The following is a 15,594-nucleotide window of genomic DNA, read 5'->3' as shown; positions in this document are numbered from 1 at the left end:
AGAGGCTTTCCAGCTCCGGAGCCTGGGGCCGTCTCCCTCCAGGAGGCTAGTATTCCATGGGGGTTGTGTCTGGGATCCAGGAGATGATGAGCCCAGATGCTGATCGAGGCACCCTGACTTGGGTGTGGCTAAGGCAGAGCTGGGCACCCCGAGGAGGGGCCAAGGTGGAGGTAGAGGCAGACCCTGGCTGGCTCTCTGACCCTGCTGTGGCCCAGGATGGGCTGGGAGGGCAGGCCCGGCAGGCAGAGTTTCTGGAGTGTGTCAGGATCACTCACGCATGTCTGCCTGCTTTGCAGCCCGCACTGCAGAGGTGACTGGGACAGCAAGGGGTAGCCGCGTCCACTGGGAACCCCGCTGCCAACAGCCGCTGCCCAACAGAGCGCCCATCGCTGCACTGCTGCCGCCACGCCTCGACGGGCCCTGGGTCTCCACCGGGTAAGACCCTGATCACAGGCCCCTGGGCAGGGAGACTTCACCCTCCCCGAGCCTCAGTATCCACACGGCACGATTCATCCAGTTGTCCAAGAGGCCCGCTACCTGCCCAACACGTGGCTTTGCCGGCCCCCCTCCGCAGCCTGGCAGGCAGGACGTGCCCCAGCTGCACGCGGCCGTGGATGAAATCCGTGCAACATATTGAGCGCCCAGGATACCATACTTACTGAGTGCCCACTAGGCATGGGGGAGCCCCTGTGAGGACAGAATCCAGACATGCGAACACAGAAGTAAGTGTTGTAAATTGAGATGGTGCTAAGCTCTGCCATGAAGGACACAGAACCAAGGATGTGACAGTCAGTGACCAGGGTGGGGGCTTCTCAGAGGTGGTAACATTCAGTTGAGAGCTGAAAGAAGAGTCAGCCAGGGGAAGAGCTCCTCTGGGGAGGCTGGTGCGAAGGTCGTGAGGCAGGACGTGGCAGGCCAAAGAGGACCCGGGTGTCTTGCTTGTCCGTCGAATTCTCTTCCTAACCAGACAGGCTTGCCTGACATTTCAGACGTCCTGTTTGCTGCTCTGGGGTGATGGGCTTTGTGCTCTAACCCTCATCCATGGGGCACAAAATCTACAAGAGCTGTCTGAGTCCTCCCTCCTGGGTGAGGGAGAAGGGAGGCAGTGGCCTTCTGCACACCTAGTACATCCTTTCCTCCCCCGCCATCCCCTTGGGGCCAGTCCTGTTCTGGGGTCAGGGACTGGCCTCTCCACGTCCTCCAGGCACCTCCTGGGGTCAGGGAGAAACTCGACTGCCAAACATCTGTTAGCACTCTGGGTGGAGGGAGGGGACATGAGCTCTGTAAAGCCACTTTGGATGTGTTCCCAGGCTCTGCCCCCACCCTGACTGCACAGTCCAGGTAAGATCCAGGTGCCACTGGTGTGGGTCACCGTGAGACAGAACTGGGCTGTGGGGAAGGTCAGAACTGGGTGCAGTCTGCTTCTGCCCTGAGACAACAGCATTCCAGGACAGTTCCTCTAGAAACTTCTAGAACTTTCTCCCTAGAAAGTTCCTCTTCATGCTCTCCAGACAGGCTTTGCTGCTTCCTGGAGGCAATGCAGGGAATGATCCAGAGTCTGGCAACCACTGAGGTTGTCCACTGTGGCCTGCTGCGTCCCACTAGGCAAATCTCTCTCACCCCCAGCCCCGTCCAAGATGCAGGTGAGGACAGGACTTTAGCCCACCCTCAGGTGTATGAGTCGCCCCTCTCTGTCTTCAGCGACCTCCTGTACTGGCATTTCCTTACCATTTTTCTTTAAACCAGCTTGCTTTTGTTTACCTAAATATATTCATTTATTTCTCCAGCTTTATTGAGGTATAATTGGTATACAGTAAAACTGCACACCTTTACAACGTACTGTAATTATTTTTAAAGGAAGTGTAATATCATCCCGGATAGGGAGAGCAGAGCCACCTGCCATAAATAGGAGGTAACTGTAAAAAGAAAGTCAATGAAAACAAAACAACATAAGTAAATTCTCGCTAGATTCTTTGCCTGCCTCAGGTCCTGAGTCTGTTTTTTTCTGGGAGAAAAGGGAGGTTGGCGTTAAAGACATGTTAGCTCCAACAGAGACTTTCTCCTTAACATAATCAGAAAGATTGAAAGAAAAGAAAAGGGAACTGTTTTCGTGCTGGGTAAGAACACGTTTCCTCTGCTCCATCAGCCTTGCTATGAAAACTACTGAGAAGGTAACCATAACGGTGGTGCGTGTTCACAGCGGCGAGTGAAGTGGGCCCCGCCTGCTCTGTTTCCCCCTGGAACTCACCCAACATCCACCCTGTCTGCACCCTCAGTGCAGTCTCAGAGGCTCCCCTGCCCCCAATCCAGGCTGCGGCCATGGGTCTAGGAGTCATTTAGGTTCCCTTTGTGCTCAACCTCACACTGTGCTTTCTCCAACACCAGCAGAAGCCATCCTGGGGGCCAGGTCTGGCCCACTGCCTGTTTTTTTTTTTTTGAAATAAAGTCTTATTGGCACACAACTGTGCCCCACCCCACCGCATTTACTTATTGTCTCTGGCTGCTTTAGCTCTAGAGACCACCTGGCCCACCAAAACAAAAATACTTATTATCTGACCCTTTACAGAAAAAGTTCGGTGACCTCTGGCTTAGATCAAGTCTGTCACAGGCACGAATGAAACTTGGTCAGGGAAGTCAACCTAGCAAAGGGGAGACTGGACGTAACTGCCCATCAACCATGATTCCCTCAGTGAGGCCCCGGGGAGGGTCCGCTGGATGCCAGGCTCTGGGCCAGGTGCCAGGGATCCACGGGGGAGAGAACGGGGAGGCCACTGCCTCCTCGAGCTCACGGCATGGAGTTCCCCAAATGGTGCAAAGGAGCCTCTGTTTCCTAAGCACCTCCCGGGCACTGTCACTGCGCCTCGCGCTTCCGGGAAACCCTGACTGTGGGTCTGATGCCTCCGTGTCACAGAGGAAGGAGCTGGACAGTACCCACAGCTGCTGAGGGACAGGAATGGGATCTGAACCCAGGTCCTCTGCTACACAGTCTGTGTACTTCCTGGGCCAATAAGTACTCACAGGTATGAGGACCCATGCCACGAGGGAGGATGTTGGCTGAAGAAGGCTTTCGTGGAGGCCACGAGGCAAGTGGATGGCTCTTGGCCTCAAGGGTGGGGCTGAGACCACTCAGGGAAACTGAGGCTGTAGGGGCCGAGGTCTAAAATAGAGGCTATGGGAGCAGGAGCCCAGGACAGAGGGAGAGAGGCTCACCGTGCAGGTTCTCCCTGCTCTGCCCAACCCCCATCTCTCTCTCTCTCTTTCTCTCTCTCTCTGACAGCTGTGAGGTGCGCCCAGGACCCGAGTTCCTTGCCCGCTCCTATACCTTCTACCCCAACCGCCTCTTCCGAGCCTACCAGTTCTACTATAGGGACCCCTTCTGCCGGGAGCCTGCCCACTCCCTGCTCATCAAGGGCAAGGTCCGCCTGCGCCGGGCCTCCTGGGTCACCCAAGGTGGCACTGAGGCCGACTACCACCTGCACAAGGTGGGCATCGTCTTTCACAGCCGCCATGCCCTGCTCGATGTCACCAGGAGCCTCAACCAGACCTGGGCAGGCCGGGACTGTGCCCAGCGGCTGCCCCCAGCCCGGGCCTGGCTGCCCGGGGCACTGTATGAGCTGCTGAGTGCCCGGGCCAAGCGGGACTGCACAGAAGCCCTGGGCTTCAGCATGCATGAGCTCAGCCTGGTCCGCATGCAGCGCCACCTGCAGCTGCAGCCCCGGGCTGGGCCCCAGCTAGTGGAGGAGCTATACCTGGGGGACATCCACACCGACCAAGTGGAGAGGCGGCACTACCGGCCCACAGGCTACCAGCGCCCGCTGCAGAGTGCCCTGGTGAGTCTGGGGCCCTGGGAGGGCGAGTTCTGAGCCCCAACCCAGTGGGCCCTCTATGGTCTGGTCCCTGCCTAGGACCCTCTCTGCATCCCCAGGCTGGCCTGCTTGCCTCAGGACATTTGCACATGTTGTTCCCTCTGCTTGAGACATCTTTTCTCGGGTCTTTACAGGGCTGGTTTTTCCAAAGGAACCACTGCTCAGCTTGTCTGTGTCTGATCCTCCTGACATCCTTCTTGTGGGCCCCACAGGGTCCTGCCCTTCTGCCCCTGCTAGGCACCTGGGCATGGGCAGGTCTCTCTCAGTTCTCAGATCTCTCAGATTGTTCCCTCCAATCCCCACTCTGCACATTTTCCAGCACTCAGCTTCCCTGGGCTGCATGGTTCGTTTGTTAATTGCTACTTTCTCCCCTAGAAGAAGGCTCTCTGCAAGGGTGGGGCCCCGTTCTCTCCTGGGTTCCCACTCACCGCCCAGGGTCTGGCAGAGTCAGGGCCAATAAATGTTAGTGAACGAACAAGGGAGAGGTCAGCCCTCCTCCAGGGCTCTGCTGGATGGCCACAGAGCCCGTGGAAGTTTCCCCCAAAAGCTCCGTGTGGCCCTCTCTAGAGGGCCTCCATTATCTGGAGCCAGAGATGTTGAGTGTACCCCTTCACACGAATGCCGGGGAGAGCAGCACTCCTCAGACTCAGCTCTCAAGATGCCATCACCTGGGGTGGGACCTGGGACTCTGCATTTCCAGCAGGCTCCCAGATGACCCATGGACGGCCCTTGGGGCAGGAGGCTGCCCTATAAAGGGAGATTTACTTCCTCCACCCCAACTCCAATGTGAATTTCACTTGAGGTGCTTAACCTCGATTTTAAATTAAGTGGTCACAAACACACCGCCCCCACTCGGGGGAGATCTGGTAGCCCTTCCCTGCCTGATGAGCACACAGGCAGAAAGATCTGCGATTCATTTGTGTGATGTACTCTTGGCAAGTAGAGCAGCGCCTGTTCCACACGGGAGGGAGGCTTGGGACTTCTCCGGGGCGGCTGGTGAAGCCTCGGGACCACCCCCCACCCCCAGAAAAATGTCTGTAGGAGCATAAAATAAAATACATAGAATTTAAACAGAAACCAATTCAATTAAAACTGCTTACCCACGTTTTAAAGCATTAATTTGTGACCCAGGAACACTAGGACTATGAAGCCTTTATTCTCCCTAATTGAGTGCAAACATGTTCCCAGTATCTGCAACACTGTTACTAGGAGACAGGCAACAAAGTCAGAGGTTCCAGAAGTTACAGAGGTTTGTTGCCTACAGTGGCAATTACAAGAAAAGTTAACTTTTATCAGTTAGGGTTTATTGAAAATGAAGTCAAGGTAGGATGCCATGTGAAGAATGTCTCTACTAAGTACCCAAGGAATGTTTTTCAAAAGTGAGAACGAACAGACTGGATGCATGAGTTCAGGAGCCCCTGTCAAGTGAGCCCTTAGGCGACCCTCACGCCATTCAGCATGTACTGAGTGCCTACTGTGTACTCAGCACTCACTAAACCAGATGGGCAACTTCTCACCTCTGGGAGCGGCAGCTTGTTAGAGGACCCCAAAGAAGGGCACTAGGGATGAGCCCCGCTGCCCTCTTCTCCTCTCCCACCCCCTCCTCCCAACCCAGGATCTGGGGAGCAGAGAGGAAGCACAAGAAGTTCTCATAATCAGAAAATCAGCCCGAGTTCTTTTCATGACCTCAAAATCGTTCTCTTTTTGACAGCCAATGTTCTAGGCTGGTCTGACGTTGATCCTACTTAGACAGGGGAAGGCACTGGCAGCGGGATGATTACTGGCGCCCACCACCTCATTAGGAGGGCAAACTGCTCTGAACACAGAAAGGACGGACCCCCGGGGTGCCGCGGATAACAATTTTCATGTCTCCCCAGGCAGGGCTCTGGGGCCGCAGACCCCTGCCCTCCTGCTGCCTGACCAGCCAGCATGGCCAATGCAACCTGCCCCGTGATCGAGAAGCAGAGCAGGAATGTGTGCATAGATGAACAGTGCCAGATGTACAGACATTAAATTAAATATCTGCTCAGCAACTACCCCCTCCCCGGGAAAAAAAAAAAGAGAGAGAGAGAGAGAGATAATTTCAAAGAAGAAAATGCTGCAGATAAACCCCCAAGTAACGAATTAGTCGTTACCTTATGCTCTCTGGGGTCCAAGCCTTGCCCATAACCCAAACCAGATGGTAAACATGAACATTTTTAGAAGTTAATTTAAAACCAATTTGATCCCCAAATTCATTGCCTGGATGTAGAATCCTAATCAATCAGCCAACACTCGACCAAAATCATCTAAGCCTGGTGTCACCTCTGGGGGTTAATTAGAAACTGTTATGTGCTGTTTGAGAAATAACTTTATGTAACAGGTTTGAACCAGTAAGAGTTTGGCTCCTGCACAAGTGTGAATTCTGCTGGCTGGGGCCTTGTTTATTAACCCGTGCATCTCCAGATCTCTGCAGAATGATGCCAGAAAGGGTTTTCATCTTCCATCCCCTTCGAACGCATCGGAGGAGGAGATGCCTGTTTCTCTCATCTCTCACCTGAAAGGCTCACTAGCTCTCAATTTGTTTCTGTTATGCAGAAATCCACTTGCCCCGAATTACCAACCAGTATCTCAAATGTCCCGCCTGCAGAAGACCTCTCTTTTGCGGGGGGCGGGGGGGGGGGGAGTCGGGGAGGACAGCCCTGGTGTTATTTTGATGTAATGCATTCTGCTCTGTCAATACGCATCAGTACGGCACCAGTCAGAATGTGGGTTAAAATGCCTAAATTAGACTCTTATCAGCCAGCCTTCCAATTACCGGCACTCCAGCTAACTACCCAGCCTGCTCATTTCTTCCCATCACACTTCTGCAGCCATTTACTAGCATTTCAAAGTGCCTTCGAGGCCTCTGTCCTCGAGTCAAAAATCCCCCCAAACCAAAAACAATATAATCTTCCATATTATGGAAATCGAGTCAAGTTTAGGTTCATCACAGACACAAATAACAAGAGCTGAACGTGTGGCAATCTGAAAAAGAAAAAGCCAAACTGTTTCTTAATCATCCAATAGTTTCTTTCTAGACGAAAACTCCCAAAAGCCACTTGTTTGGCATAAAACTCACCCAACAGCAATCTGTGGGAATCTTTTGTTTTTTGCAAGAAAAAAAAATAGAGCTGATTTCCTGGCCGGGCTCTCCAAATACCCTTCTTTTCCCTTGCCTGTCCTGCCTGCGCCTCTGGCCTGGGGTTTCCTTCTGAAATGGCAAAAGCAGGGGACGTCTGCTAGTTCCCACATCAACCTTGCTTGGACAAGTGATTGTTCCCAGGACATTTACCTTTCAGAGTGATGCTCTGGACTAAATTCTGGGCAACAGCTCCCTTTCAAAACACAACACAAAACAAAAACAAATGCAAAAAACCCCAAAAAACAAAAAACCCACACCAAGATGTCTCTATCTGGTTCCTGTTTGGCCTCTGCTGAGCTTTTTCCCTCCAAAATGCAGACTGACTTCTCCCACACACTGTGGTTTGGCCCCTGTGCCCCGTTGATGTGTTTTACTGAGAGCCCAGCTCTGTGACTCTGGAAAGCAGGGCCAACTGTAATAAGGCCAACGAGGGAGCAAAGCCAATGCACAGCCTGGGACAACTGAGGGCCGAGGCCGTAGCTGACCACTGGAGGGTGGCTGGTTTCCCCTATTATAAATAACCCTATAATGAACATCTCGGTGCTATATCTCTTTCCCACCATCTCCTCGGTGCAGGCTCTAAGCGATGGGGTTCCACGGGCAGGAGTATTTTAATGGGCCTCCGTCCCTGTCAACACACGCACTTTCCAAGGCAGTGAGGGAACGAGGCTCACCCTCCCTGGTGGAGGTTCTTGAAGCTCCAAGAGCCTTCCTTCTCCACCCCAAGGTGGGGATGGCACCGCTGTGAGGACAATGAAGCCCTCAGTGTGGTAGGGATGGGGAAGAGACTCTAGACGGCACATTCTAGCCCATCTCTACCACTTCCAGGCTGGAGACCATGGCAGGCTGCCAGGCCCACTGAGATCCAGCATCTTCGGCCAGGACATGTGACACCTGCCCGAGCAGGGCTGAGCACAATGCCTGGCGCTTAGGAGGCTCCTAAACGTGAGGGCTGGAGGGCGGGGGGGGGGGGGGGGGGGTCCCAGTGGGCCAGGAGAAAGGCAATAAACTTGAATGGTCGAATCTCAGGACCAAGCAGGATGGGTGTGGGGAAGTCCCCTTCCAAACCCCAGGGCATTTCTCCTGCATCCGTCCAATCATTCATTCCATCAGTATATGGCAGCTGTGAGCCAGGCACCATGCCAGGCCCTGGGGATGGATGGAGTAGCTACCAGGGCCTCCCGGCTTCGGGAGCCTACCATCGAGTTAAGGGGTGGGGGGCAGGGACAGAAGAGGACACAGGAAGCGGCAGGTCTATGATCTGGAGAGTTCTCGCTAAGGCCTCGCTGAGCTGAGACCCAGACTAGAAGGAGCCTGCCAGGCCATATGTGGGGGCATTTCCAGGTAGAGGGCCAGCAGGTGCAGAGGCCCAGAAGAGGGAGGAGCTGACTGAGATCCGACAAGAACAAAGTGGCCGTTGGGGGCGGGAGGCAGGGAGTGACCCACGGGCGGGACCCCACATACCCCCATTCCCGGCCGCGCCCTGACTCCTCCTCCTCGGACAATCACTGTTCTGTTTCTGTTTGTCCTCTGCCAGCACCACGCCCGCCCCTGCCCAGCATGCAGCCTCATTGCACGCTCCGACGAGCACCACCCGCCCGTGCTGCCCCCCCAGGTGGCCCTGCCCCTGCGCCTGGGTGGCCGGTGGGTCAGCCCCGGGTGCGAGGTGCGCCCCGCCGTGCTGTTCCTCACCAGGCTCTTCACCTTCTACGGGCACAACCGCTCTTGGGAAGGATATTACCGCCACTTCTCAGACCCCACCTGCCGCCAGCCCACCTTCACGGTCTATGCAGCCGGCCGCTACACCAGGGGCACGCCCTCTAGCAAGGTCCTCGGTGGCACCGAACTGGTGTTTCAGGTCACACAGGCCCGAGTGACTCCCATGGACCAGGTCACCACGGCCATGCTCAACTTCTCCGAACCCAGCAGCTGCGGGGGCCCGGGGGCCTGGTCCCTGGGAACCGAGCGGGACGTCACAGCCACCAATGGGTGCCTGCCGCTGGGCATCAGGCTCCCCCACGTGGAGTACGAGCTTTTCAAGATGGAGCTAGACCCCCTCGGGCAAAGCCTGCTCTTCATCGGACAAAGGCCCACAGACGGGTCAAGTCCCGACACCCCGGAGAAGCGTCCCACATCCTACCAAGCACCCCTGGTGCTCTGTGGCGGAGTGGCCGAGGGAGTCCCTGGGCCCCCGCCACACAGGCCTCTGCGGAAGCCCCTCAGTGGTGGGGGGCCATGTCCTCCAGCAGCCCCTCTCCCCGTCCTGCCCCTAGCTCTAGGGCTGGCCTTCCTCAAGTGGTTATAAAATTGGTCTCTGAGCTCTAGGCTGCCCCTCAGGGACCCCCCCCCGGGGGCCTCCCTCCGGGCACAGACTCCTCCAGGCATCCGCGAGAAGGGCCCCTTCTTCCCTCTGCTCTGCTGTGGATCGTTCCACGGGCCCGCTGACATCCGCCAGCCTGGGTCCCGGGGCGGGGGTGGGGGTCAGTGCCCGAGTCCGACAGCACCCGCCAGGCCTGCCCCACGGTCAGCAGTCCAACCCGAGTGTTGACCGTGAACCTGCGCCCGGCGATGTCAAGGGCTTCAAGGCTCTAAACGCTCGCTCCCGGTTTTCCTGGGCAGTAGCCCCTTCTCCCGCCCCGTCCTTGGCATTTTGTGGCATGGGAGCGAGGTTCTGCACGGGGATGCCACCGCCGCCGCTCTGCCAAGCCTGTGGAGTGTTGTTTAAAGATTATTAATTTGCATTTAGCAATACAAACGCAAACCAGGGCCATGAATTAAAGATGCTGCTTCGGGCCTTCGGTACTTGGCAGCTTTCTGGAGGAGGTCTTGTCTCTTCAGGGGCAGCTCAGCTTTCTTGAGTTTTCACTGCTGGCATTTGTCTGCACTTGCCGGTGCCTCTGCGAGTCAGGCCTCAAGCTGTCAACGCCACACGTGGATGAATCCGGCCCTCCCGGGCCAGGTTGCAAAGGAAGCCGCTCCTCCAGAGCCCCCAAGAGCGCCCCACTCACCCACACCCGGCTGGCTGCTGGGGGCAGGTCTGTGGAGGAGCACTGCATTTCCAGGCTTCGGAAAGTAATTAGTACTAATGATAGGAGGGACACTAAGATGCTCTGTAATTAGCCCTGTACAGGCGTCCTCTGTTTTCAAGATTCTCTGTGCTCAACTGACAAGGAGAGAGAGAGAGAGGCCTCCAAATGTGTCTTTGGGACCATCCTAGGGAGAGGTCGGGGTCACCAGGCTACACGGCAACATCTGGAGGGGGAGGTGGCCTGCTCGCCCGGATGCTAATGTGCCGATGTCCTCCTCTGCTTGGAGGGGGCTGTCATCTGGTGGGGACAGGCTGTGCCTCTGCAGGGACCCTGCCCGTGTTCCCGAGGCCTTGTCTGTACACTGCGAAATTGACTGGCATCCTGGTGGGCTCAAGGGTTTCCGGGACTCTGTGCCTATGATTCGTCCCGTCCTTCCTCTGCCCGATCCCTATCTCTGGCTCTTATCACTGATCTTGAACCATTGTCTGTGAGGCTAATGAGGCTTTCAGAGGGAAGCCCTTGTCCTCTGTTAGATTGTGTGGGGTCCCATCAGCCCGCCGAGATTGTTCTAACTTATCTACCCATTGTTCTTAAAAAGAAAAAAGACCCACCAAGTTAATAGTCTCTGTAGGTCTGAGAGCTATGAGTGTTCCTGGCATATTTACCAAAGTACAAAAAATAATTAGATTATTTACGGTCTCAGACTGCATCGGGGTGGGGGGTGCGCTGCCTGGTGGGGATGAGGGTGGGTGGCGATAATGTGTCCATGGCTGAGCAAGTCTTGTATCCGAAGCTCGAGGCAACCATGACACCATTTGTCATCAAATTTGAATCTTTTAATAAAATTAAACAGCCTGAAAAATGTTCTTGCTGGTTATTAAAGTCAACCAAGGGGATTATGGTTCTAAAGAAAGGAAGTGAAGTGTCTTCCAGGGAATGTGTGAAAGAGAATAAAACCAGTGGAGGTTAACCCCAGCTCTCTGCTATGCCCCTTCGGTTCAGGCGACTGCCCTGCCCTGTTACAAATTCTCTAGGAGCTTCCAATGCACTCAGAATAAAATCCCCACTCCTGGGTCAGTGATGTCTGCAAGATCCAGCTGTGCCTCCCCACATCCGGGCTTCACCGCCCTTCCTTCTGGCTCTTGATCTCAACAAACTGGTTCCTACCTCAGGGCCTTTGCATGTGTCACTGCTGCCTCTCTTCCCCATGATCCTCAGAAGCGTGGCCTTTTCAAGTCTCAGACCAGATGTCACCTGCTTAGGGAGGCCGACCATCAGCAACCCCAAATGGCAGCCTCCCTTCCCCTTCTGTCCTTCTGTCTATCCCCACCTGTTCCGTCATGCAGTCTCTATCTTGTAGTGCTTACTGCTCACCGTCAGAGATGACCTCATTCGTTCATGTTTATTCTCTGCCTCCTCTACCATAACCGTAAGCTCCGTGGAACAGGGAAGGACTGAGTCAGTCTCTGCCATCTCATCCAGCACTGCCTGCACGCACTCAGTAAATACAGTCGAGGAAACCTATGTTTACGATCCCAGCTAATTCTCACACCAAGACCTGTGACAAGGCCACAGGCACGTACCAGACACAGCATCCCTCCCGGGGTGGCGGGGTGGGGCTGGGGGGCAACATGGGAGGTGAGGGGTGTGACTCTACTCCTGAGGATGCTAACAGCTCAGAGAGGAGAACGGGCTTTGCCCAAGGTCACCAGCAGCTGGGCCCCAGACCCCGAGGGCTGAGCACCTGGCTTGGGGTGTCCTTCTGGGATTCCAGTCCCCTCATAAGGGTGGGATTCCTTGACTGTGTTTGGGGAAAGCAAGCCAGAGCTCCTTCGTGGGGCCCAGCATGAGCCACTTCCAATTAAAGGCTCCCCTGACTGGACTGAGGTGCCCTCCCTCCCAGGGCCTCTTGGTTCTAGAGCAGTGGATGCTGACAGAAAGAACCATGGCTGGAGAAAGGACAACAAGCCCTTCTCTCCTGAGCTGAAATAAGAAGGCGTCATCCGGGGGCCTGGGGGGCCGAGGGGGCTGGGTGAGAAGCCCACAGACACCAGCCTTCTGGCCCCTTTCTCGGCTCCTTGTAGAGCCCTCCACATAAAACCCAAGATAGCTTTAATCAACAGAGGGGAAAGTAAAACCCATAGTTCTAGTTCAAAACAAAACAAAACAAAATTAATGTTCTCCATTCTATGTTCAGTCACGTTTAAAAGGGAAGGAAAAAAAACCCCCGTGCAGTTTATAATTTCATAGTGCAAGCTCCCAGGAGAGTAAATGAGGCTTTTTTTTTTTTTTAATAAAAAGTTTAAATTGTATACAGCTCTCAGAGGCCCATTAACTAACAGATGCTGGTTATCAAAAGAAGCTATTTCTTTGCTTTTTCTAAGCGAATGTGTTTAATCTCCCAGCGGTGCTACCGGCCTGAGAAAGAGCAGCCCACAGTGACGCGGGCTCTGCCGCACTCAGGCTGGTCTCATGGGGCCTTGGTGACTCAGGCATGAGGGAGGCTGGAGGGGACAGGGCTGGAGCAGCAGCTCCTGACGCAGAGGAGCGGGGGAAGCGCATGGGGGCCAACAGTGGGGCCCTGGGAGGGGTGGGGGGTCCGTTCCTGCTCCCTGGGCGTGAGCTTGGCCCTAAGTGCCTAGAAGCCGGTCCTCCTCACACACACCCCACTGGATGGATGCGACGACCAAGGGCTGACCTGCCCCCCCCCCCCACCCCCGTCAGGGTCTTCTCTTCGCCCCTCCCTCCGCCTGGAATGCTCCAGCACCTTAGCTTTCACCAGTCACCACTAAGGACCCTGTGCTTCATTTCCCTGTTGTCAGCCTCTCTCCTCCAGGAGCCCCCTGACGGCTCACTCTTGTCTGCCTTGTCCCCCACCGTGCCCCCACCGTGTGGCCCCAACGTGTGGAAAGCGCCTGACACACGGTAGGAGCTCAGTAAACACTGGCTGAATGAGTAAACCCACTGAGTACTGATTTGGAGGCTCCAAACTCAAGCAGCCAGAGGACAGCCACATACTCTAAATCCGGCTTAGAATTTTGATGTTGCTTTATTATTATTATTATTATTATTTTAATAAGATGGGCAAAGCAGAGCCCAGAACTGTGAACTTGAGGAAATCTATTTTCTCCTACCCAGGCTCTTCCTTCCCCCAGGCATTGGGGCCAGCTCTGTCCCAGAACAGGGGGCCACACAGCCTAACATGGGCAGGATCCTCTGAGAGCCCCCCTCAGGTTTCACATGTACAGAGGTCACAGAGATGGGGAGACCCTCAGCATCATGCAGGCACCTAAGACTTTCCACCCTTAGCTGTGGAGCCCCCGGCTTCAGCTTCCTCCCCAGGAAAACGAGCTGAACCACCTGGAAAGACCATGCCTGCCTGGTAAGAGATTCAAGAAGCAGCAATGTCATGTTCTAAGAGGAATGGCTTTAAACAAAAATCTCAGTGAGGATGGGTCTTCTCCCAGTGATGTCGTATTTACTTCCTAAGGATTAGTAATAACCTACTACTCTTGCTCCTACATTTGGTGTTTTTTTTAATCCCTCAGGAGAAAAATAATTAGCCAAAAACCTTATTTTTCTTGGTCATCACTGCTGTTAAAATCAACGGTCAGTTTATTAAGAACTATGTGTAGGTCCTGAGTACCCGACACGGGCCGGGTGGGACACCAACTTTCACGTCTACTCCCTTCTGAAGCCCCCTGTAAATTATGGGAAAGGGACAAAGAGGCACAAGGTCACGTGGATACACAGGAAAGGAAAAGAGTCAAGTAGAGATGGTAGCAAACCTCTGGAGTCTGGAGGGCTGATGGGTAACATGTTGAGAGCAGGTGACAGAGAGCAGAGAGAAAGGTGCTGCCTGGCCGGTTTAAGGGTAGGGGTCCGAAGCAAGTCCACTTGTGCCCCCAAAGGCTTAGGAAGAGTGGTCTAAGGAACCCTAGGGGTGGGAGAGCACTGGGGCTGAAAACAGGACTATGTGAAAGTCTTCAAAGGCGTTTTACCCCCAGATCCTCTTCCTAACCCCTGTATGAAACTGGAAGTGCAATCGGGGTGTTTGGACTTGCAGACCGTCCAGGGCAAGGTACCATGCTTAAAAATATAGGTAGCAAAGAAAACTCTACCCATTAAATGGTTGGGTTGCACAGCCTCCTTCTTCTTGAGAAATAGTGGTCAGGCTTCTGCTACCAGGCAGGAGACAGGAAGATTCCAGAGAAATGAACCCACATTAAACCAACTACAGATACTGACAGCTGGAAGTTCCCCCAAGGAGGTGTCTGTGAGGTCCCCACCCATTAGCTTGCATAGCGACCCACCATTCAGCAAATCCCACCTGCACAGATGCCCTTCTTTAGTGCTTCACTCCTAAAAACATTAAAGGATGGTCAAGGATCACCAGGCATTTAAGGAAAGCCTCCAAAATGATAGAGACAAAAACCTAGCCCAAAGTGACTAGTAAGAGCCCCATGTTGGGTGTAAAGATTACTTAAAAATAAATAAGCTAAAAAAAAAAATTCAAAGTGACTATTAAGAAGCAGATAATACACGGGACAGAACAACAAAAAGAACTATACCACCCTTGGTGAAAACAATGCTAATGTTTTAAAGACCATCAACATTTTTCAGTCCCTCTTATTTACAGAATGAGAACAACAAAACCTATAATATCCTCAGTGAAAAGAATATATACATCTAGCAAGAGCAGTTTGTTACAAACAATAGTATTTAGAAAGGAAAGAATTCTTGAAAATTATAAATATGGTGGCAGACAAATCAAGAGAAAGTTGGAAGTTAAAGTTGAATTTCTCCAAAAATTAAATTAAAAAAAAAAAAGGATTATGAGTTAATGGTATCAGACTTCTTAAGGGCAACACTGGAAGCTGGCAATCGGCAAATGTTCTAAAATCCTCAACATGATTTCCAACCTTGATTTTTATACCCAGTACTACTATCAACTGAGTGGGAGGGCAGGATGGAACATGTTCAGATATGTAAAGTTCTCAGAAAAGTTATCTCCCATACACTCTTTCTCAGAAACCAGCTTGAGGATGTACTCCACCAAAGTGAGGAGGTAAAACAAGAAAGAGGAAGCTAGAGATCCAGAAAACAGGAGATCCACCCAGAAGAGAACAAAGGGAGATCCCCAGATGGTGGTGAAGGAAGGGCCTTCCTGGGATGAGAGCTGGGTAGCAGGTCTGGAGACCAATCAGTCCAGAGAGTAGCAAAAGAACAGGGAGCTCCAGGAGGGACCTTCCCAAGAAAATACGTAAGAATCACAGAGTATTGAATGTGTGAATGCTCTTCACACTTCTATCAGAGATCAGGGCTGAATTAATGAAAGCTATATAAGAAACTAAGCAGGGGAGAGGGCAAGGGTTATGTATAAAAGGGAACTATAATCACGGAACAGACAATACCTTGCTGCAAACGATATTTAAGTCTTCATCAAGCAAAAGGATACTGACAGAGCCAAAATTTGTGACATAACACTACGAAAGGGAAGGGAAGGAGACTGTGCTTCAGACGGGTGGAGAGAGAA

General features: G+C 53.3%; 1 protein-coding gene across 1 annotated transcript in view; it reads left to right on the top strand.

The window, feature by feature from the left end:
* APCDD1L (APC down-regulated 1 like) overlaps positions 1–9,334 on the top strand; it is a 48,629-nt gene extending 39,295 nt beyond the window's left edge. The window contains exons 2-4 of the mRNA XM_027624177.1: positions 297–435; positions 3,278–3,830; positions 8,567–9,334. Of these exons, the coding sequence (XP_027479978.1) occupies positions 297–435; positions 3,278–3,830; positions 8,567–9,334 (1,460 nt within the window). The remainder of the gene's footprint in view (positions 1–296; positions 436–3,277; positions 3,831–8,566) is intronic.
* The last annotated feature ends 6,260 nt before the right edge of the window (positions 9,335–15,594 follow it).

This window comes from Zalophus californianus, chromosome 8 (genome assembly GCF_009762305.2).
Source record: "Zalophus californianus isolate mZalCal1 chromosome 8, mZalCal1.pri.v2, whole genome shotgun sequence".
NCBI classification, from domain to species: Eukaryota; Metazoa; Chordata; class Mammalia; order Carnivora; family Otariidae; genus Zalophus; species Zalophus californianus.
This window is presented reverse-complemented; position numbering and strand designations above follow the sequence as displayed.